Below are 23176 nucleotides of genomic sequence, written 5' to 3' on the forward strand. Positions count from 1 at the left end.
TCCCTCCAGCTTCTCCTTTGGACTGGTCGGTGCGTCCAGATCATCCCGCGACAGGTTTTGTCTCCAGCTTGAGCTGGATTCACATGAAATCCTACAGCTGTGATGTGGAGAGACGAGAGGGAACCGTGGGGTGGGAACCGTGGGGTGGGGACCGGGGCCTGCTAACTTGTGGTTCTTTCACGTTATGATGCACTTTGCTCTCCAGCAAACCGGCACCTGCCGACGCTGGGCTGTGCTGCCACGGTACCCACGCGTGCGGCCTGGCTCCCAGCCCCAGGGTCCCACCCACTGCGAAGAAGACCCCAAGGGTACAGAGGAGCCAGGGTCCCGCCTCCAAGCTAAGGCTTTTGCTACGGTGCTGCCCCCCTTTGCTGAGGGCCAGTGTCAGGGCTTTGATGTGCAGGGGCTGGGCTGCCCCTCACTGCCTGGGAGGCCACGGCTGTGACCTTGGGCGTCCTTCCCATCTGAGGTCAAAGGTGAGCATGCCAGCTATCTGTGATTTTGAAGTTGGCACAGTCTCTGGCTTGTAAAAACTAGTTCTAGAAAACGGTGCGTGGTTGTTGCAGCTGTTGGCTCTAGATAGCCACTCATCAGGCTTGCTGTACTCGTCAAGGACGCAGAGAGGCCCTCAGGCCACTGGCAGGAAGTGCTCCGAGCAGGACGGCCAGGGCAGACACAGCAAAGCCACCAGCCTGTGGCAGAGAACTTTCTGGTAACACCACTCCTGCACAGGTTTCCCGTTTTCTTTAATGACAGTCACAATTAGTACTTTTTAAAAACCAGTAAAATTTTATTAATGTATCTATTTCCAAAGTGGACAGAGAAATAGATCAGATATCCCAGTCAGTTCTATTGATTGCAGAAAATGTTCATAACCACTTCATAGAAATTGTAGTTTTTCCTAAATTAACAGAATATTTGAAATAGATACATCATGTTTAAATATTTTAATCCATAAGCATTAAAGATCAACTAGGGGCAAACTAAGACTGAGCTATGAGTCTGGGATAGTTTCTGAAACGGGACACCCCTCCTGGGCTGTCACCAGCCTGCACCTCCCTCGAGACCGAAGGTCCAGGTCACGTCACCGCCACAGACTTGTTTCGTCCCTCACCTGTCCGAGTTCATCTGCGTAGCTGGCAAGTCCCTGTGCCCTGGAAGTCCTGGTAGAGTAGGGGATCAGACCCAACGGCGCTGGGGATCTGTGACTTTGGAGCGAGAAACTGGTTTTCCAAGCAAGAACCCAGATCAGGAAAATCTTTAAATGACAAATACTTAAGTGACAAAGGGTTTTGAGAAACCAAAGAATGTATGAAGTAAAATGGGTTGTGAGCAGACCCTTGTGCCCGACAGGTTCCTGACGGGAGCCCCAGGGTCGCCCAGAGTGAGTCAGTCTGTCCCCAAACGGGCCTGACTTCTGTCCGAGGTTCCACTTCAGCCCCCGAGTCATCCTGGCAGGTCACAGGAAGGTAGAAAACCATGCAAAGAAGTCAGGCTGTCTGATCCACATTTTTCCCTTTGCAGCCTGGGCCAGGAATAAGCACCCAAATGCAGCATTTTAGACATTTCCACTTTTCTGCCGGCCTCGTCCTCAGAAACAACACGTAACTGCAGCGCAGCCTGTACAGGGAAGACGGAAGGAAGCCGCGGCCAGAGCCAGGTCTTGAGCTGAGGAGGAGGGTGGAGTTTGGCGGACAGCCCTCAAGACCGGGTGATCTTGTCGGGGGGCATGAACCCTGTGTCACCAAGGGCCCTGAGCGCCACTCGGCCATTGGGTCGGATCACCAGGTGGGTGATGCTGCCGTTGTTGAGGGAGAGGCGGAGCCAGCCTTCGGGAGGAAACTGCAGCGCTCTGGGAGGAAAGAGGGAGAGAACGCGCTGGAGCAAGGCAGCTCTGCCCCTCGCAGCGGGCGGCGGCCGGGGACGCTCCGCTCTGCTCACAGCAGGGCTGGGGTCTCAGCACACTCGGGTGGGCCCCACGCCGGCTGAGTCTTCCCTGTCTTCCGGCCAGGGGGTTATCAGAGGAAGGAGCTGCCTGGGATCGATGGCAACTGACCCAACAAATAAGGGACCTGCCCTCTTTGGGACTGAGCCCAGCTCAAGAGCTGCATGTGAGTCAGAAACACGTTGCTTCTCACAAGCACATGTGGTTTACCTGCTTTCGTATGTGACGGCGGGGGGGAGGGGCAGGCGAATGGCACAGCAGACGGGTTCTAGAAACTCACGTAGTTGCTCCCAGGAACGGACAGGGTCGTGACCCCCAGCCCGTGGCACTCTTCATGCTCTTAAAAGCACCTTTTAGGCACAGTTAGTACTTGCTGAGCAGCTCAGTGCTGCTCCCACCTCCCTAGTCTCCGGCCACCCCACGCCCTCCCGCTGACTTCCTGGCACTGCCCCACCGCGGGGGCCGCACTCCTGGGCAGAGCAGCACAGAGGATTGTCACGTGCCAGCTGGCAACCATCTGGCTTTCCTCGTCACGCTTTACCTGGCACGGGTGAGCTCTACTCTCAAGTTCCCGATTACTTCTGGTGCACTGTCAGCGCTGATGTCACCTGCTAGTGACTGTGTCACGGAACACGTGATAGCACGTTAACGTAAGCACAGGAATCACCCACATGGTTTTTGCACGGGCATACGAAGATGTGACCGAGATAGTTCAGGGCCAGCGCTGCAGCCCGGGACCACGTCCCCCTCCCACCAACAGCTGAGGAACCCCGGCTCCCCACGTCCGAGTTTCCGGGGGCCGCTGCCCTCTGGACCATGGTGCCCCCAACCATCCCGGGCATCCTGCCAGGACCACGGACAACTGTGACACCTGAGGGGACATCACCATCCACAGCCCCAGGGACAGGCCCACGGGACACGCAGGCAGAGACCCAGGTCCTGGCATCAGACGGCATCATTGCCCGGTTCTGTCCTGTCCTGCTCCTGCCAGCCTTGTCCCTCGAGAAGAGAAACCCTCCACTACCGAAGCCAATTTGGCATTTAGTGAGATTCGGTGGATTGTTTCACCTGTTTCAAACTCAAGCACGTAACCGGCCTCACCACCCAGGGGCCTCTGTGACATGGCTGATTCCAGGGCCGTGGCAGGGAAAACACAACCTGAGCCCGGAACAATCTGTGGTGCCAGAGAGCGGGAGCCCCTTGAAGGAGCAGCCTGCGCAGCCCACGGAACAAAGCGGACATCCCCGCGCCTGCGCCCGCACGCAGATTGAGCCTCCTACAGGAGGACTCGGTCGCCGTGGCACAGACACCAGAGTGAGGACGTGCCAGCAGGACCATGACGGGTGCCGAGAGCAGCCAGCGTCGGTCTGAGACAGGACGTCTGCGGTCCCCTGGGACATGTATCAGTTTCCAAGGGGAAATGACCAGGTCGAGTATGACGAGTCCAGCGCACACCACCTGACCCAGGTCACCACAGCGACCCGCCAGCGTCAGGCACCTCAACTGTCTGCGCTCTTCTTCCCAAAAACACACAATCGTGAGAAACTCCACATGAATGACGTTCTGCCTGACAACTGACTGGGGCTCATCAAGAGGGTCCCGGTTACGAGAGACGAGGCTGAGGACCCTCACGGGCTGCTGGAGCCCAGGGACAGTGACCACAAGGCACCACGTCCCGAGGCTGCCGGTGGGTGGCAAGTGTCAGCTGCGGGGAGGCCGGGGCAGGGTAGCCGCCAATTCTGTCCCGTTCTTGCTACTTTCCTCTAAGTCTAAGATCGTTTCAGGCCGAGCACAACCTGGCCGGCCCCTACCTGCACACGATATAGCGGATGACGTTGGCGTGACATATGAAGATCTCGTAACTGTCTTCCTCCTGCTTGGCATCTGCCCGGTGGATGTAGTTCCGGAAGGCGGCCTCGATCCGGGCTCCGTCTTCATAATACTGCTGGGGGCAGAGTAAGGAGGCGTCAGTGTGCGAACACACAGGCAACGCCACTGCCCGGGCGGCCAGGGGACAGCCAGACACACCGGCTGAGGGCTGCGCGGGGAGGTGTTCTTACCACAGCTTCTGGCTTCCAGTGCGACACCGGTGGGTCTGGCTCGATGGGGGCGCCCTCCCGCAGCAGGTCTGTGCTGACCTTGCAGACGCCTGGGGAGAGGCACGGGGGAGCCCGGGTGCTGCCGTCACACGCGCGGCTGGCGTCTCCTCCAGGGAGCTACCCCGTGACCTGCGCCGCGGCTCAGCATTCAGGCCCCCACGCAGAGCACTCACCTGGCAGGTGTCTCCCGATGATGTCGGTGGTCTCCACTGCACGGGTCATGGAGGAGTGGACGATTCTGTTAAACTTCAACCCCAAGCTCGCGAGTCGGAGCCCAGTTAGTTCAGCCTGCTCGCGACCTTGAAGGCGAAACACACCTTAGAACTACGTGTGCCTGGGTCCCTCCTTCACTGCACAGGGAGTGAAGCCCGGTTAGGCACCAAGCACCACCCCAGGGCCCCTGTACCCAGTTAGCAAAAGCACACGATAATCCAGCTGTTTTCAACCCCCACATAGAAAAAACACATCTGGTTCCATGAACACCACCAACGCCAGACCTGATGACTGTCGGAGTTCGGGTGGGCCCTGTTCCCACTCTGGGTCCCTCGCACCCTTCTTACTCGGCTGTGTGACCCACTGGCCGTGTGAGGTCACGGACGTCAATTCGTAAGAACTGAACATCTCAGGGTTACCAGGCTGAGACTGGATGCAAGTACAAATGTGTTTTCTCACGTGTTTTAGCATCTGGCTGAAAACGCCCTCAGGAAGTCGGTTTCCTTTGGGTGTGGTGACATCTGCTAGCTGCTTCACTTTCCACCTGTGCACAGGAGCCAGAAGCAGCTGTGCAGGGAGGGGCAGTGTCTGCTCCAGCACAGGCCTATAAACCCTTTGACCAAATGTGTGCACGAATGCGCAGGATCCCACTCAAACCGATTTTTAAACACTTAAACTGTACCTCAGACCACCCTGCATTTCCTTCTCCAGCACTTTCTCCTACAGACCCATGCACGGGCACAGAGACATTCCTGGCAGCACTGGTTACAGCCCCAAGAAACCAGCAACCGCAGGTCTGTCGGGGACAGCTGGGACTTTCTGTTGCTGTCTTGTCTGTTCAACAGAACCCCACGACACAGAGGCCAAGCAGATCTGTAACTGCTGGATGGAAGGATCTTCAGCAGTAAATTAAGTCAAGAAAAATGCAGCGTGAAAGTTGTGCTGACTTCAGTCGCCCCGGGGAGCACAAAGCCCCTGCTAGAATACGCACTGCACCGGACCTCTTGCAAGCAAGGCCAATCACAATAGTTTTTTAAAGTGAAGGACATTTTTAAAAGCCTGTCTCCTGTCCAAGTTCAGCTGACCGTCACTGACAATGACAACGTCTCTGACCCAGGTTCAAGGAGGCCCAATGCCTGGTGCACCTTCGAGAAAGATGACCAAGGGGGGTCAGCCGGGAATCGAGCCCCAGTCACGTACCCAGTGGGGTCAGGGTGCGGTCCTTTTCCAGGGAGCCGTCCACGTGGTACTGGGAGTGCCTGATGAGGAAGATGTGCCGCGTGGCCTTGGCTTTGTAGTGGTCCAGCCTGGAAGCCAGCTCGTCTTCTCCGGACTCCACATTCCTCTTCCGCAGGTTGATCAGAGACAATGGTTCTCGCCTAATGTTGAAACACAAGATGGTATGTCCTTGTGACCTCTGTTCCCAGGTCACCTTTAAATATTTCTGATAAGATGGTATTTCCAAATCCTCAGACTGATTGGGAAGAGCTCAGGGGAGAGGCCAGGGCCCTCGGCACTGCCCTGGAGACCAGCCTCTCAGAGCACACTCCACTCTGTATCCCGAAAGCCAGCTCCAGGCCTGTTTTGGGTGACGCAGTGGTGAACAAAACAGACAAGTGAAGCCCTGTGCAACTTACGTTTCAGTGAGGAGTGGCAGACAATCAGCAGACAACCCAGAGCACAATCAAGCACATGGGGAACAAAACCAGGTAACAGGATGGGGGGCGGGGGGGAGTGTCGACAGGGTGGCCAGAACGGTCTCACCGACGGTAACATTTCAGCAGACCCTAGAACCGCATTGACCAGCAGTAGCCACTAGCTGTGTGGCTGTTTAAATTCAAAATAATTAAAATTAAATAAAATTAGAGCTCCATTTCCTCAGTCACACTGAGCACATTTAAATGCTCACTTCGGGTAGTGGCTACCGTGTTGGACAGCAAGAAAGAAACATTCCCGTTATCACAGAGTCCTATTCCTGAGCTGCCGGGACATGGAGGAACCCATCAGGTCAGGAGAGGCCAGGTCAGCGTCTGGTGGCTCACAGAGCTGAAGCTAGTAAGTTAAACGTGGCAGCGAATGGGAACAGCACAAGTTGAACCTGCCAGAATTTGCTCAGCAGAGACAATGGTGGAAGAGCAAGTTTTGGAAAGGCGTAATGGTGCCTCGGGGTGTTTGGGCCGTGCTAACCTGGGCGCCTGTTGTACTGCACCGGCAAGTCTGGAGGGGCCAGAGCAAACATTTGGGAGCTACAGGCACAGAGGCAGGTATCCATGGACTACCTGAAGTCCCAGAAAAGGCTGGAGGTTTAACCAGATGAGGCTCTGGAAACTTCTAGCATGGATCTATGGCATACAAGAGGAAAAGTGCTCCCTTTCTGGCACCTTGCTGCAATGGCTCATGCCTTGTCTGTCATGAGTCCTTCCTCACCCCACGAGGCTCAGTTCTCTTCTCCCAGTGTTCCCCGTTCATAAATCTAGACATGACAAGCAAACACAGAACATCGGCTTAAATCAGATGACGCTGGATTCAACTGTTGGTTCTACTTCAGGCAAGTTCTTTAACCTCAGAGTGAATCTGGTTCCTTAAAAAGGCCTAAGAAATTCAGAATGTACTGATTTTTAAAAAAGAGAATATGACTCCAGTCTATCAAGAGAAAAACATCAGACAATACCAACTGAGGGACCTGCTACAAAGTAGCTGACCAGGACTCCTCAAAACAAGTCACGATCATCAAAACAAGGAAAGTCTGAGAAACTGCCGCGGCCAAAAGGAGCCTAAGGAGACATGAAGACTAATTGTCTGTGGGATCCTGGAACAAAGGACATTAAGGAAAAACCAATTTTAAAAAATCTCAATGAAGCATGAACTTAAGTTAATAATAACATATCAATATTGGTTCATTAACTGTGACAAACACACCACACCTGGTGTAAGATGTTAAATTAGGTGTAGGATATAAAGGGACTCTATTTTCTTTGCAATTTTTCTGTAAACTAAAAGTTATTTTTTTTAAATTAAAAATGTATCTATGAAGCTCCTAATACAACTATAGTAACAAATAATAGTTCTGTGCCCCTTTTCTCACGCTATCAAGCGCAGTAAGGACCGTCCCACAAGGACTGCTTCCCACCTCCAGAACCTACCCGATAGAAACAGAATGCCAGCAAGACGTAATTTTAAACGTTCTAGTAGCAACATTAAAAAAGAGAAACAGGTGAAATTTCAACATCACACTTTATTTAATCCAATATGCCAAATATGCTATCATCTCAACACGTAATGAATATTAAAACCTGCAATGCTTTTGCTTTTAAGTTAAAGTGAAATGAAACTAAGACTACTCTTCCGCATTCACGCGCGCCATTTGCAAACGTTCAGTCACCACCTGTGGCCGCCGCGCGACCCGAGACGCGAGGTTCCAGCCCGGCCCCGCCGCTCCGAGCGCCCCGGGCACGACCCCGCCCGCCCCGCCGAGCCCCCGCCCCGGGCAGAGGCGCACCTGTCCCAGTTGGGGTCCCAGACGCCGGGCCCCGGCCGCGCTCCCCCCGCCCACGCCGGCGGCTCGGCCGCGCGCGGCTCCGCGTCCCCGCCCGCGCGCGGCTTCCCCACCGCCACGGCCGAGAAGAGCACGGCGGCCGAGCCCCCGGCCAGCCCGCAGGCCGCCAGCTGCAGCACCTGCCGGAACGCCATGCCGCCCGCTCCGCGCCGGCCCGCGCAGGCGCACTCGGCCCGGACGGCGCGCCGCGAGGGACAAGGTGAGAGCCGCTTCCGGCGGGCCTGGCGGAAGTCCCGCCTCCCGGGCCGCAGGGACGCTCAGAGCTCCCGGCCACACCTTCGGAGAGAGGCGGAGCTGGGCGCCGCTCGCGGGGTTTTCGAGGGTTCGGGACGCCTCTTCACCGAGACCTTCCCTCGACGTCTGCAGAAGACCCTGGAGTCGCGTCATCCGTCCCGCCAGCCCTGGGGGCTCCTGGGGCTCCCCGCCGTGGCACAGGTGGGCCGGCGTCGGGGCGGGGCGGACGCGGGCGGTGGGGAGGCTGCGCCGGGATGCGGCCCGGGGAGGCCGGCCGAGGCCCCGAGGCAGGAAGGAGGTGGCGGCAGTGTAGAAATGCCGCGGAAGGACTGGCAGGGTCCCACAGATAAGAACTTGGGGCTTCGGGTGAACTCACAACCTCTAGAAGGTTTTCGCTTTTTAAAAAATGTTTTATTGTGGTAGAGCACACAAAGTTTACCATCTTAGCCGCTTCTAAGAGCGCAGTCCGTTCGCTTTAGGTACGTCGCTGTTGTCCTCAACCATCGCCACCATGTATCTTCAGAACCTTTCCATCTTCCCGAACTTCGGTTCTGCCCGCATCAAACAGTGACGCCCTCTCCCCTCGGTGCCCGCCCACCGTTCTGCTTGCTGTCGGTTCAGCCACGCCAGCTACTTCGTATAAGTGAAACCACGCAGCGTTCGCGCATTCGTGACGGGCGTGTTTCACTTAGCATAATGTCGTGCAAGTTCCATGTTACAGCACGTGTCAGAATTCCCTTTTAAGGCGAATAAAATTGCATCGTGTGGGTAGACGACATTCTGTTTATCCGTTCACCCGTCGTTGGACACGTGGGTTATTTCCACTTTCTGGCTACTGTGACTAAAGCCGCTGTGAACATAGGTGTACAAATACCTCTTCGAGACCCTGCCTTAAATTCCTTGGGTCTGTACCCAGAAGTGAGATTGCTGGACTATATCTGCACATTTTAAAGTTGGAAAGTGACGTGATGTAATTTGCGTTTTTACAAAATCACTTTGGAGAATTAATGTTTTCCACAGAAATACCCATGCCTCTGCTTAAGCTTGGTGTCTTGAACCCATACATTTAGGTCTGCTTCTTCCACAGGTCGTTTACTAAAATAATACTAAAAAGATTTTTTTTTAAATTTTAATCTTTTGAAAAGACAAATCCACAAGGACATAGTTGAATCCATGATAAAAAACTGCTGCAAAAGTTAACAAAATTTTGAAAAGCTGGAATTCAGATCTTTATTTACCTGAGAAAACAGAACACCACTTGCCGACACGGAAGGAAACCAAGAAGCAAGTGAATCTAGAAGAGTCTTGGGCAGGGGTGGGGAACCTGCAGCCTCAGGCCACATGTGGCCCTCCAGATCCCCCAGTGCGGCCCCTCCGCCTGATCCAAGGTTCACAAAACAAATCCCTTTATTAAAAGGATTTGTTCTGTAAAATTTGGTTCCATTCAAAAGGCTGCACTCGAGAATCCAGAAGGCCACATGTGGCCCCAAGGCTGCAGGTTCTAGCCCCACATCTGAGGACAGTGGGGAGGGATAAAAACAGGACAACTGACCGAAAGTCTGTAAAAAGTGGTTGCCCTTTACATGCCCTTTCTCATGCGTACATTCAGGTGCATACATCACCTCCACAGTGGCAGAACACTAGAGAAATTCTGTTCCAGAGGATTTGAACCAGGGGACTCTAGATTTGAGGACACCAAGCACAGGTTAGAGTGGGATGCAGTAGTAAATACGGGAGTACATGAAGTTCACGTAATGAATAGTAGGACCTCTAACCCCTTTCCTCAAGTTAGCCACAAGATTTTTTGTTGGCCACTAGGCTTATACCATGCTCCACTATCACCACCATCCTTCCCCAAGGCAAGAAGTTAAAGGATTCCTCTTGTGGAAACTGCCAGCCCAAGAGAAAAGACCTCAGTTATTGAGAGTGAGTGACCCCCAACAAAACTGGGTCCCTGCTTGATCAGCCCACAGTAAAGGCACCATTTGACAAGTGCAGCCCACACACTCAGCTTCCAAAGAATGCCTTAGTGCCTTTGAATCAAACATTAATGAGCAACCAAGGATCAACAAACATTTGCAGAAATCCTGATCACGAAAGATAAAGACCAGAACAAATGAATAAACAACAACAAAAAAACTAACTCTAAGAAAATAGAAACAGCACAACTCAGAAGAAAACTTCCAAAAACATATAACTGAAATCTCGAGGAATATTGTATCCATGAAACAAGAATGGAATGCTACTATCAAGAAAGAAGGTTCTCAGGCCAAGTGCAGTGGTGCAAACCTATAATCCTACCACTTTGGGAGGCCGAGGTGGGAGGGTCACTTGAGGCCAGAACTTTGAAACATCCTGAGCAACAGGGTAAGACCTCGTCTCTACAAAAAATTTTTAAATTAGCCAGGCATGGTGGTGCATGCCTGTAGTCCCAGCTATTCAGGAGGCTGAGACAAGAGGATCACTTGAGGCCAGGAGTTGCAATGAGCTATGATGATGCCACTGTGTTATAGCTTGGGCAACACAGGGAGACCCTGTCTCAAAAAAAAAAAAAAAAAGTTCTCAGAATGAGAAAAAAAGGGTAAGAGGTGCTTGGAAATGAACAACAGGAGAGCAGAGACAAAAAACAGCCGAAAGGTAGGCATATGAAACTGAGGAGATCGGCCGGGCGTGGTGGCTCATGCCTGTAATCTTAGCAAGGTGGGAGGATTTGTTTTTGAGGGAGAAACAAGGAAGGAAGTGAGTGCTGGTGGCGTGATTCCTGCAAGGATGAGGTGTGTACTGCACAGGGCCAGTGCTGCCTGAGGGGTGCAGCAGGACGCCAGGCCACAGACTGCTGAGCCCCATTTATCTCTAACAGCAGGAGAGTCTTGCCTTCCTCATTCACCAAACACCGACTGTCCACTCTTTCTTAGACGTTATGTAGGTGCTGGGGAACAAACGCAGAGAGACTGCTCTGAAGAGGCTTACTCATACTCGTCCGAGGGGGTAGCTGAGGGAACAGACACATGAGCATTCCTCCCACATGGAGTGAAACCTAAGCTGTGCGCACAACACGTAGTCAGCTGCTTTTCTTGCGAGTTATGGGAGACCTTTGGGGAAATCCCCCATGAGAGGCTAAGACCAGGTGCGGTTGGCCCCGCCATGTCCTAACCTCCAGAATCTGTGAATGTGTTTCCTTACGTGGCAAAAGAGGCTTTGCAGATGTGATTAAGGACCTCAAGATGGGGAGAGTATGCTGGGTTATCCAGATGTGCCCGATGTAATTGCAGTGGTCTTTGTAAGAGGGCGGGAGGAGAGTCAGATGTGGGGATGGAAGCGGAGGTTCGAGGGACACTGGCTGTGAGCCAAGGAATGTGGGTGCCTCGAGGAACTGAACAGGGAAGGACATGGATGCTCCTGGGGAGCCTCCTGCAGGAACACAGCCGTGCCGTCACCCTATTTTAGCCCTATTAGACCCATTTTGGACTTCTGACCTCCAGAACCACAAGATAGTAAATTTGTTATTTTAAGCCATCGAGTTTGCAGTAATTTGTTAGAGCAGCAATAGGGAACTAATGTGCGAGACAACAGCACCACTGACACCTCCCCGTGTCAGAAACCAATAGGGTCACAGACTGAGATCAGTACTTTGCCTGAGAGCAAGACGCCTGCTGCTCTGCGTCTTTTAAAGAAAGTAGGCTGGGCCAGGCGTGGTGGCTCACACCTGTAATCTGAGCCCAAGGCGGGAGCATCCCTAGCGTCCTGGAGTTTGCGATTGCAGTGAGCTGTGATGACGCCACTGCACTCTAGCCACGGCAGCAGACTCCACCTCACTCATTCATTCATTCGCACATACATACATAAAAAGATAGGCTGCACGTGGGCACGGGGTGTGTGTCCTGTTAGTCCTCTGCTCCTGGCCCTTTGCTGAGAAACCACGCTTGGTTTTTTGTTTGTTTTTTCAGCATATTATGAGGGTACAAATGTTTAGGTTACATACATTGCCTTTGTCCCACCTGAGTCAGCTTCAAGCGTGTCCATCCCTGAGACGGTGCGCACTGCATCCATTAGGTATGTACACCCCTCCCCTCCTCCCCCACCCACGCTTGCTTGTTATGTTTTGTGAGGAGTTAGCTACACTCCGAGCAAAAAATCAGGTCCCTTAGGTAGGGGTCGTAACAAAGGATAAGAAAATAATAGAAAATGGAAAATAATAGAAATAAAAGAATACAGAGATGAAGGTATAGTTTTATATAAAGAAAAGGCAAAGCGGGGGTACTCGAGTCCTCTCGAATATCCCCGTCAATTGTGAGGCCATGAGTGAAGTTTTACATGGGTATTTATAGGTACAAAGGTTGGTTGCCAGAGAAACAGATTTACATAATAACAGGTAGTTTGTTTAGGGTTAAAAGTCTTTCAAAAGGCTTCCATAGATCCCTTAATTAACTGTTTTATAGTGGCTCCATACTTCTTTATCTAGTTATTGCAGATAGAGACAGGTGATCAGAAGTCAAGCAGGAACTGTCCCTTGAGCTAATTGTTTTTAGCTGCAGGTGTCTGTCTTTTGGGCAGGCATTCTTTGATCAGCTCTCACCCCGTGGTTCCATGCACACTTGCTTTGTCGTTCAAAGCAGGTGAGGATCATGGGGTTGAGACCACAGCATCGTCACCTTGGAAAGCAACTGCTGCTGACCTTTGAGATGCCCTCCTGAGGTGGAGCAGCTTTTGATATACAAACTAACACGTTCACATATTCCTTCAGGGCAAAGTCCTGCAAAACTCCTGAGACCATTTCTGTCTCTAATATAATAATATTAATTTATGGAGCGACAGTGTTTCTCTGAGAAACTTGATCCTCGGTCTCCCAAGCCAGGTGAGATTTGTCATTGTGCCTGTTGGCTTAAGTTTTCTGCCCTGAGGAAATCAGATGAAGAGGACACCCCTGCCATAGCCATCTCCCCCACACACTTTGGGACAGCGCTGTGCTGCACAGCTCTGGTGGAGGAAGCTGGCACCTCTGCTGGCATCCCCAGCCGTGGCTGAGCTGAACCAGCTTGGGGGCTCTAGACCATCTGATTGGAAACACACTACTCTGTTCTAGGCAGAGCAAATGCTGTGCGAGCCATCACAGCATTTTAAAGAAATAAACCCTTTTTTTCTGTCTCAAGAGACTTTCTCTTTCTTGGAGTCCTTCAATTTCCATCTCATTGCAATCAAAAAGTCTCCATGTCAGTTGTGCTTGGAGAAAGCAAGCCCTCGGCAGTACACGGTGGATTCTGGTACCGTTCCACTCGATGCAGTTTCATAGACTTATGGGTTCATTTCGTTCAGATATAATTAAAATATGATTTGGTCAAGGCACTTAGACCTAAATACAGGAAAAAGTGCTTTCTCAGAACTATTTCCAGCTCACCTAACCACTCACAGATGTCTGTTTTCCACATTACTTGTGAGTGTTCACCTGGGGAGACTAAAAACTCCTGCCCCTCTGCCCTGCCGTGTGCCGACAGCACTCAGTAAACGTGTGTCAAACAAACTTGAGGGAACGCAGACTATGGTCAGCCAGGTAACACCAGGAATTCACACGACTTAAAAACAAAACCCTTCCCCAGTGAACTCTCTGTTTTAACCTCTCCCTGACACTGAGAGGCTGTGTGATGAGATGGTAAAGCCAGCAGCTCAGGAACCCGACTGAATCCAGGATTTGTCTCTTGCTAGCTGAGGGGGTCTTGCCTCGGTTTCCCCATTTGCAACATGGAGAAAACAATAGTACCTACCTCACAGGATTGTTGCAGGATCAAGTAACGCTAACGCACATGAAGCTCTCAGAAGAGCAATCTCCTGGCAGACTGTTGGTACTGTGACTGCTCTATAGAATCAAATCTAGAATCTGCTCTGAGATCCAGATCCTCATCCTCCATCACGGCCAGTGGGACAGGATTCCTTGGGAAGTGGCAGATGAGAGGCACAGATGGAATTGTCACCTTTCACGTGAATTGTAGGACCATCTGTGTCACTTTTGAAAATGCCCCAAAATTCTTTTGGGAACTATCCCACCACCCCTCTGTATTCTGAACCAAGAGCAGCTGTTTGAAAATCTGTGGGCAAGCAGGGACATGAGCAGGTATCTGTTCACAGCAACATCACCCTATGTAGCCCGAAGTTGGAAATAGCCTACATGGCCATTGAAAGATGAGTGGATAAATAAAACGTGGTCTATGCACCGTGGAACATTCAGTCTTTTTAAAAAGGAAAGATGTAACCCCAGTTACTTGGGAGGCTGAGGCAGGAGGATCACTTAAGCCCAGGAGTTGGAGGCTGCAGTGAGCTATGATCGCGCCACTGCACTTTAGCCTGGGCGACAGTGAAACCCTGTCTCTAAAAAAATGAGTGAAAAAAAGGAAGGAAATTCTGACACATGCTACAACATGGATAAACCCTGAGGATATTGTCTTAGTCCATTTGTGTTTAACAAGATCTTGCAAACTGGGTTATTTATAAACAATAGAAGTTTATTTCTCACAGTATTGGCAGCTAGAAGTCCAAGATCAATGTGCCAGCTGGGAGAGGGCCCACATTTCTGCTTCCCGGAAGGCACCCGTTACTCACCCTCCGGAGGGGAGGGGAGGACTGCTGTGTCCCCACGTGGAGGAGGGCTTGGGAAGACAAGAGGGTAGACCCGAAAGCTTCTTGTATGAGGGCACCAGTCATTCATGAGGGTGGTCCCTGTGTCTTAATCATTTCCCCAAAGGCCCCACCTCTTAATACCCCCAGAATGGGGATTAAATTTTAACGTGAATTTTGGAGGGGATACCACATTCAAACCATAGAGGATACCATGCTAAGTGAAATAGTCATAAAAGAACAAATACTATGTGAGTCCATTCATCTGAGGCACCTAGAGTCAAATTTACAGAGACAGTAGAATGGAGGTTATGAGGGGAGGGACCGGGGAGGGGGGCAGTTAGGGTTTAATGGGGATACAGTTTCAGTTTGGGATGACGAAAAGGTCCTAGAAATGGGTAGTGGTGGTGGTTGTACCAACTGTGAATGTACTTAATGCCTCTGAACTATACACTTAAAAATGGTTAAAATAGTAAAATTTTTTAAGCCTGTCAAATTTAGCAGTGAGGGGTTGTATGCCAACTTCAGTGACACTAGTGTTAATAAGTTTTAATAACCCACTACCATCAGACCAGCCTAAAATGGTGAATTTTGTGTTATGTGTGTTTTACCACAATAAAAAAGAAAAAAGTAAAAACAGAATCTGGCTGTGCATTTCTTCCAGAGCAACAGCAATTGTTCTGAGAAACTGAAATCACCACCGAAGAAGCCACATTATGGTTTATTGTGATCCCGATTCAGTCCAAGGTGACAAGTGACATCATCTCTACCGTAGTGTAAGTTTCTAGGGCAGCACCATCTGAAATCAGCTACTGCCTTTTTAAAACACAAGATTCTGACATTAAGAAATCTGTTTCTCCATCCGTTATTTTAGGGCATCTTGAATCACATGATTTAGGGTCAGATAAAGTCCTGACTGAGTTGCTTCTGTTCTCTGCGCAGGCGAGGCTCCCCCAGACCCCTGTCCACAGTGTCTGACCTTCTCCCTTGCCGTCCTCACTTCCCCAGAGAGGCCAGGTAGGCGTACCAGAACAGAGCCACCAGGTTGGCAAAAAGCACCCGGAACTGCCGGAGAGAAGAGTCGGGCTGTGGTGAGTGGGACGCTGTGACCGCAGCTGCCAAGCATCAGTCCCCCAGGACAGAGCTCATTTGTTCAACCCACCCGCCCACTGCCGTATCACCGCGCCTGCGGTTTGCACACAGCCTCACGCTGGTGCCCCGGCAGAGGGGTGAGGAAGACAAACAGTCCCCTCCTGACAACACTTCCGGGGCGACGGAAACAGCAGCTCGGTCATCACAAAAGCAAATCACTGGCGCTTTCCTCCTTCACTGCACACCTCAGGTGGCGGCTGCCCCCTCTGTGGGGAGCACGGCTCACACCGGCCCCTCCCTGCCCTTTTGACCCCAGCTCACCACGGTCCCTCTTCCCTGCTTTCATGACGTGATAGAGCTGCTCCCACCTGAAATCACCTTTGGCCAGGTGCTGAGTCTCCCTGGCACATGGCTCCTGGAAGGGGCCGTCCCATCCACCTGGTTGACCACGGTGTCCCCAGGGTCTAGAGCAGCAGGCACAGAGTGGGTGCCCAGGGGACTTTTGTTGAGTAAACTCCACTGCCCCTTAAACACCTGCAACCACCTAAAAATGGAAGCTCTAACCACAGCCTCCCACTTTTGTCCCTCGGCTACCTGGAGGCCCTTCCTGCCTCTCCACTCTTCCATCCTAGGGCCCTCCACGCTGTTGGATACTCTGTCTTCCCGTCTTTATTTCCTCCTCGAAATTCCTTGGAATCCTCAGCCCACAGCTGCAGGTTCCTTGCCCTGTGTTCCTCTGTGCACTCCCTGGAAAGACCTCCTCCCTCCCCAGGGCTGAGCACAGCTGGGCTGAGCACAGCTGGGCTGAGCACAGCTGGACGAGCCACAGGCACATGAGGGTCTTCAGCCTCTGTGGGCCCCTCTGCCCAGTCAGCTTGCTCCCGGCCTCCCCGGGGCCAAACTGACCCCTTCCTTATCCCCAGGATAGCTTGAGCGGCATGTGTGGGTGGTGTGTCTGTGCATGCACACATGTGGTTTCTATGTCTAACAGACGTGTAGTGTGTGTAGTGTGCAACGTGTGTGTTGTGCAGGCCTGCAGGATCCCCGTGGGGCGCCCTGAGGCGCAGAGCCTAGGCCTGCTGGCTGGGGTGACCCTGGCTGCACTCACGCCAGCGTGAGCAGCACCGGGGGCCCCAGCCCTGACTGCGACTCGCTCTCCCAAGGCTGCCTACAGCCTCCCAGAGGGGCTTTGCAGAACCTGCCCCCTCAGGGCCACCCCCACCTCCCAGGTGTCCACCCCCAGGTGTCCCCCCCCCCAGGTACGGCTGTAGATGCCCAGGGCATGTCCCGCCACTGGACAGCCCGAGCCCGAGGAGGAAGTGGGATGAGGCGGGACCAGCCGGGAGGCTGCTCCACTCAGCGACATGCGGGGGCATGCGGGGGAACAGGGCGCGCGGACGGGCGGCCTCACCTGCAGCGGGATGTAGTTGATGTTGACAAACTGCACGGGCGTCCAGACCCTCCAGTTCATCGTCAGCGCCGGCCAGAAGTGCACGCGCACCGCAGCCACCGCAGCCACGGCATCCTGCCCCTGCGGGGAGGCGGGGTCAGCTCCGCTGCTCGCACGAGTGGCAGCACCGGGGTCCGCTGTGCACAGCGCGCCCTGCACACCTGCTTTGACGCTCAGCCCCAAAGCTGACGCATTCCCAATCGAACCTCGTCAGGAGTTTCTTTGAAAATGGGCCCCAAATAAACTGACTGTAAATGTCATCTGGAAAAATAAATGGGTAAGTCATCTGGGAAAATAAGGAGGGAAGGCCTACTTTACCAGGGATTTAAGAAAACACTACAAAATTATGGTAAAAAATAGTCTGGTAGCAACAGCCCCCAAACCCCCAAAACCAAAAAAAATCACAATGAAAATGAAAAGAAATCAGCAAAAGGGAAAAGAGTCCGAATAATGGCCTCTACACATGGGCATGGCAATATGTCAAAGTCATCGTTCCAAAATACTGGGGCTGTTCAATAAATGGTAACGACGGTGTGTGATAAAGTGGAGAAGATCAAGACAAAGTCTATCTCCCACTATAAACAGAATTAAAACCATAAGGAAAAGTATAGGAGAATATTTCTACTTGGGTGTAGCAATATTCACAAAATAAATCATAAGAGTAAAAGCAGCAAGTATAGGACATGCTGTACTGTAAAGCTCACAGACCCTCTGAATTCTACCCAGGGATGTCAGGTTAAGAATCCCTATGCTGAGTGGGCGTGGCGGCCCACACCTGTAATCCTGGTGACTTGGGGGGATTGCTTTAGCCTAGGAGTTCAAGACCAGCCTGGGCAACACAGCGAGACCACCATTTCCAAAAAAATAAGAAAAATCAGCCAGCCATGGTGGCTCACACCGGTAGTCCCAGATGCTAGGGAGCCTGAGGCAGGAGGATCCCTTGAGCCCAGGAGTTTGAGGCTGCAGTGATGACACCACTGCACTCCAGCCTGGGAACAGAGCCCTCATCTCCTAAAAAAAAAAAAAAAAAAAAAAGAAGCAGAAAAGAAACCCCATGCTAAAGGAAGAGCTGTGGTAAGTGCAGCGGCAGACACCAACCTCCAGAAGGTTCATGATGAGGAAGAACAGCAGCAGGAAGGCCGGGGCAAAAAGGAGGCGGTCCAGGAGGAGCCTCCTGACTCCCGCCAAGGGAACCTCCGAAGGGATCCAGTGCTCCAGTAAGAGGTAGAAGTAGTGACTCAGCGGCCCTGTGAAGAAGAAGCTGAGGCCCCGTGGTGGGCGTGAGCCGGCTGTGGTTCTCTGGCCGTGCCCTTCTCTGGTCCAGCTCCCCCCCCAAACCTTGACTCCCTGACACCCCTAAGTTCTGACCACACAGGTGTGCATTGGACCTTCTAGAAAATATGTTTTCTCTGAATCTGCTTCAGGCATTCTTTTTGGTCTCTAGTAGACCAAAGTCGTTCCTGCCCTGGATCCTTTGCTCCCAGAGCTTTCTCCCATCTCCACGTGGTGGTCAGTGCCCTCTAACGCACTGTGTGGAGAGGCCCCTCCTGGTGGTCCTAACGCACACGCCTGTGTTGCCACTCTCTCTTCCGGGCCCTGGTCAGTTTTCTGCAGAGCATTGTCATTATCTCAGTCGCCTGGTTAGATAGCGTCCTCTTCCCCCCGCCGCCCCCTGCCCGGAGGGAGACCCCACAGGCACGTTGTGTCTGTCTGTCCACTGCTGAGTCTGCAGTGTCCAGAACAGGGCCTGGCTCTGAGAAGGTGCTCAGTAATAAACAGATGGACACGACCCTGGTTTTAGAGCTTTTTATCAAACTCTGGGGCAAGTGGCAAGGGTAAGACCTGGTGCTGCACACTGACCTGTCTGCATTGCTATTAATTCCACAGTGTACCTGGGAGAGAATGCAGCCCAGCCACTATGTCTACTGGCACAACAGACCTGCAGCTCCATAAAATTCAGCAATAACAAGAGGGTTTGAGACCCAGGAGTCTCTCAACTTCTGACACTGAAAGTCTTTAAACAAGTGGTTCTCAGTTGGGTTTTCCCACCTCCAGCAGGGATTCTTACTGGGGAGAACTGAAGTCTTGGGGCTGGACTGGTAACTAGATAAGGCCTCCTAGGTGATCTTGTTACATACCCTTCTCTGGGACCACCGCTTTAAATTTATTATGGAAAAACCATGATGACTCAAATTAGCACGCTTACAAGTACAAAAATGGTCTTTGTGAATTCCGAATTTAAAAAAATCACTAGTTGGAAAAGACTTCAAAATAATCTATTTATATCACTAATATTGGCCACAGAGCTCAGGGTAGATTAAATTGGTTAAACTCCTGAATCACTGTGTTTTTGCAATTCATAAAGTGGTTCAGAAACTGGACATTTTTTACAATAAAGTATTTTTGTGGATGTTTACGCTATGAAAATAACAACAGAGGCCAGGTGTGGTGCCTCATGCCTGTAATCCTAGCACTTTGGGAGGCTGAGGCAGGAGGATCACTTGAGGTCAGGAGTTTGAGACCAGCCTGAGCAACAGTAAGACCCCATCTCTACGAAATATTAAAAAAAAAAATTAACTGTGCGTGGTGGCTCACACCTATAGTCCCAGCTACTCGGGAGGCTGAGCAGGTGGATCCCTTGAGCCAGGAAGTTCAAGGCTGCAGTGAGCTATGATGACGCCACTGTACTGCAGCCTGGGAAACAGAGCAAGACCCTGTCTCAAAAAAAGAAAAGAAAAAGAAAATAACAATAGAAACCAGCCATATTTGAGTCAGTTTTCCTCTTCTAGAGCCCGACCTAGGGTGCTTCCAGGGTCTTTGAGTCTTGAGATCTGACTTTAGGTTTTAGGTGAGTTACCTGCCATCAGGTCTACCTCTCAGCCCAAATAAGATGGCCACTCCCACCCATACATTTAAAAATAAAACTACAGAACTATGCATATGTATATACATACCACACAAACTATGGAAACTGTTCTTATATTTTCCCATGATGATTACTTTAATGCTTATTCCAAAAACATGGCTTTGGTGCCCCAGCCTGGCTGTACTTGGTCGGTTCCAGGGCAAGCCAGCCCCTGCACAGCACTCACCCGAAAACAGCATATCTGAGAGGCCCGCTGACATCTAGACTTGCAGAGTTTCCTTTTTTCCGCATCTTCTCAATCATCTGGGCGAGGAAGTTCCCAAGTGCTGACAAAACGCCACTGTGGACAGAGAGAGAATCAGAAAGCAGGAGCGAGCAGTACGAGGGTGGCCCTTTGCTGCAGGTGAATTGGCAGGGCCGTTCTGAGATATGCTGCAGAGGGCTGGGATGAGTCCTTGATAAAGCAGCTGTGGTGTGAAGCCCCCACAGCGCAAGGTGCAGACGACACAACTTACACACACACACACACACACACACACAAGCGCGCGCGTTAAGTGCAAGCAGATTTCCAGTGGTGGACTACACCAACAGCAGCATCCTGGTTGTGATGTCATACTATGGTTTTGCCAAATGTTACCATTCAGCAAATCAGAAAGATATGGTCATCAAAGGGCAACCAGAGCGAACCTTACGATAACGCTTCTGTATTTTCACTGTGCTGGTGAATACATGAACCCGTGCACGTGATAAAACTGCAGGGAACTAAACACGCACGAGTACAGGAAAAACTGGGCAAAGTCTGAATGTGACCTGCGAACTGTGTTGGGGTCAATGTCCTGGCTGCCATATTGTGCTGTTTACAGAAACTGGACAAGGGGTACAAGGGATCTCTCTGTATCATGTCCTACAACCGCATATGAACCTACCATTATCACAACGAAAATTTCAACAAAAAGGTGGAGTCAGGCCAAGTCTCTTCCTCCCAGGCTTGGTCCCCGGCTGCCTTCTGAGGCGCCCCCTGAGCTACGAAACCCTAAGTTCCCCGTGCGGGCCCCGCAGCCACCTTGCTCTGACCCTGTCCCCTCGCAGGCCGCTGGCTTCCTGCAGACACACTTCTTCCCACTCCCGCAGGCCGAGCGCTTCTGCGTCCCTTCACGCGGCCCTGCCCTGACCACTGCATCTGCCACGTCTTTACCCGCTTTTCGTCTAGTTCCTGGCTACGAAGCCGGCTCCGTGAGCCGCGATCGCAGCTGCACGGCAGCCCTACGCGTCCGCGGAAGGCTGAACTCACAGAGGGCGGACGGGTCACGTCGGTTCGAAGGAAGGAAGCGGGAGCGCCCCGCGGTGAAGTCCGCCCTCCGCATCGAAGGGCGGCTCGCCGCAGGCCAGGCCCGCAGGTCTCCGGTCCGTGTCGAGACCGCCCAAAAAGTGCTTCCCGGGACCGAGGACTCGCAACCGCGGCCAGGCGCTTTCTGCTCAATCTAAGGCCAGGGGCGTCTCGCAACGCGGGCACGTCGCTCCGGCGCCCGCAGCCCTCGGCGACCCCGCCGCGCCCGGCCCCCGCCCACCTGGTGGCCGCCTTGGTGAGCACCGGGTACAGCCGCAGGAGGAGCAGGTACTGGGCGAGCGCCCGCCGAGGGAGCGCCCCGAACCGGGCCTCGGCCCACAGCTTGGACACCGCCGGCGCCATCGCCTCCTAAGCGCCGAGCCGCCCAGGGCGCCGACCCCACCTCCGGCCGGCCTGGCGCCGGGCCCAGGGCGCGGGGCGCGGGGCGTGGGGCGGGGACGGCCTGACATTTCCGGTCCCGCGGCAGCGCGCAGTGCCGTCGGGCCCAAACCGCGCGCTGCACTGCTCCGCACTTCTCCCCGGTCCCTGCCGCGCCTCCTCGCGCGCCGCTGCCGATTGGAGCGCCGTGGGCGGGGCGGGGCGGGGGCGCGCCTCCTGATTGGACGGCGGCAGTCCCGGCTCTCACGAGAGAGGGCGCGAGCGCGCCAAACTTCTCCCGGGAAGCCGAGGAAGCCGGCGACGGGATGGCTCTGAGGAGCGGCGGGCGGGGGCGCGCGGAGCCGGGCGCTGACGGCGAAGTGGGCCGGTAAGACCACGCGCTCGGGCGGGACAGCGCGTCCGTCAGGACGGAGCGCGGCGGCTCCGGCCGCTGGGTCCCTGCCCTCGCCCGGGTTTCCTCAGCTCGCGCGGCCGCTGCCCCTCACCCTGCTGAGGGGGTCGGCGGGGACCGGGCCAGGCGGGCGCGGGGCTCCGAGCGGGGGCGGCGCTCGGCGGCTGCGCGGTGGCGGTGGCTCGCGGCGGCGTGCGGGGAGGGCTGTGTCCGGCGTCTGGCTTAGCGCTGCGGGTGTCCGCGTTCTGGGCTCGAGGCCGGGGCCGGGGGTGGGAGTCATTCGCCCGAGCGGGTCCTCGCGGCGGCGACGGGCGCGGTGGCCGCGACTCTTGCCGAGCGCCCGCGAGGCGGTGGCGGCCGTGTCCCGGTCTCCTGTGAGGCGGGCCCGCCTTGGCGCCTCGCAGGCTGCCGTGGAAGTCGAGAGCGTCTGTGATGTGGCGAGAAGCCAGCGAGGGGCCGCGGGCCCGCTCTCCAGACTTCTGCGTCGCCGTAGAGTGACACACGCGGCTCGGAGAGAGCAGTTCGGGCAGGAGACGGGGCCCAGTGACCGGCTTTGTACCCAACCCGACTGGCGCGGGGGATGTCTGGGGGACGGTAGCACGGAAGCGCCCGCCCCGTGCGCGCCGGCGCCCCGCGGGTTGACTTGCGTGAGGGCCCGGGCCTCTAGCAAGGTCTGAATGCAGTTTTCCTGTGTTTTCGATTAAAGGTGGATCTGTTAATAGATGTTTTAGAGGTTAAACTGTCACGTAGAATGGTGGCGTACCAGTTTCCTATGGCTGCTGTAGCGAATTACCACTTTCGACTTAAACAATACGAGCTGACTTTCTTACGGTTCTAGAGGTCAGAAGTCCTAAAATCAAGGTGTCTGCGGGGTTGTGTTCCTTCTGGAGGCTCTAGGGGAGAGCGTTTCCTTGCTGCTTCATCGGCAAGACGGCGGGTGTCGCCTCTCCTAGCTCCCCTCCCCCCGACTCCCCTCCCCCCGACTCCACTCCTCCCCC

General features: G+C 53.5%; 3 protein-coding genes across 4 annotated transcripts in view; 1 reads left to right on the forward strand and 2 right to left on the reverse strand.

Annotated features, from left to right (window-relative positions):
• Positions 1 to 814: 814 nt before the first annotated feature.
• PGAM5 (phosphoglycerate mutase family member 5) lies at positions 815 to 8004 on the reverse strand. 2 transcript variants are annotated; one of them, XM_012657264.1, is made up of 6 exons: positions 7757 to 8004; positions 5458 to 5636; positions 4218 to 4343; positions 4006 to 4094; positions 3757 to 3890; positions 815 to 1852 (listed from the first exon to the last, which is right to left on the reverse strand). In XM_012657264.1, the coding sequence occupies exons 1-6, from the start codon at positions 7945 to 7947 to the stop codon at positions 1702 to 1704; spliced, it is 870 nt and encodes a 289-aa protein (XP_012512718.1). In that variant the 5' UTR covers positions 7948 to 8004; the 3' UTR covers positions 815 to 1701. The 2 variants fall into 2 exon arrangements, with proteins under 2 accessions (XP_012512718.1, XP_012512719.1); XM_012657265.1 differs by having other exon boundaries at positions 3757 to 3887; positions 7757 to 7978.
• A 7574-nt stretch (positions 8005 to 15578) lies between these two features.
• PXMP2 (peroxisomal membrane protein 2, 22kDa) lies at positions 15579 to 21797 on the reverse strand. Its single transcript, XM_012657267.1, has 5 exons — positions 21630 to 21797; positions 20288 to 20401; positions 18294 to 18456; positions 17157 to 17276; positions 15579 to 15718 (listed from the first exon to the last, which is right to left on the reverse strand). Exons 1-5 carry the CDS (start codon positions 21749 to 21751, stop codon positions 15650 to 15652), a joined length of 588 nt encoding a protein of 195 aa, XP_012512721.1. The 5' UTR covers positions 21752 to 21797; the 3' UTR covers positions 15579 to 15649.
• Positions 21798 to 22092: 295 nt separating this feature from the next.
• Positions 22093 to 23176, forward strand: part of POLE (polymerase (DNA directed), epsilon, catalytic subunit) — a 54074-nt gene continuing 52990 nt past the window's right edge. The window contains exon 1 of the mRNA XM_012657269.1: positions 22093 to 22154. Coding sequence (XP_012512723.1) covers positions 22093 to 22154 — 62 coding nt within the window. The remainder of the gene's footprint in view (positions 22155 to 23176) is intronic.

The sequence above is a fragment of the Propithecus coquereli genome, unplaced genomic scaffold (genome assembly GCF_000956105.1).
Source record: "Propithecus coquereli isolate 6110/MARCELLA unplaced genomic scaffold, Pcoq_1.0 Scaffold535, whole genome shotgun sequence".
In the NCBI taxonomy this organism is placed as follows: domain Eukaryota; kingdom Metazoa; phylum Chordata; class Mammalia; order Primates; family Indriidae; genus Propithecus; species Propithecus coquereli.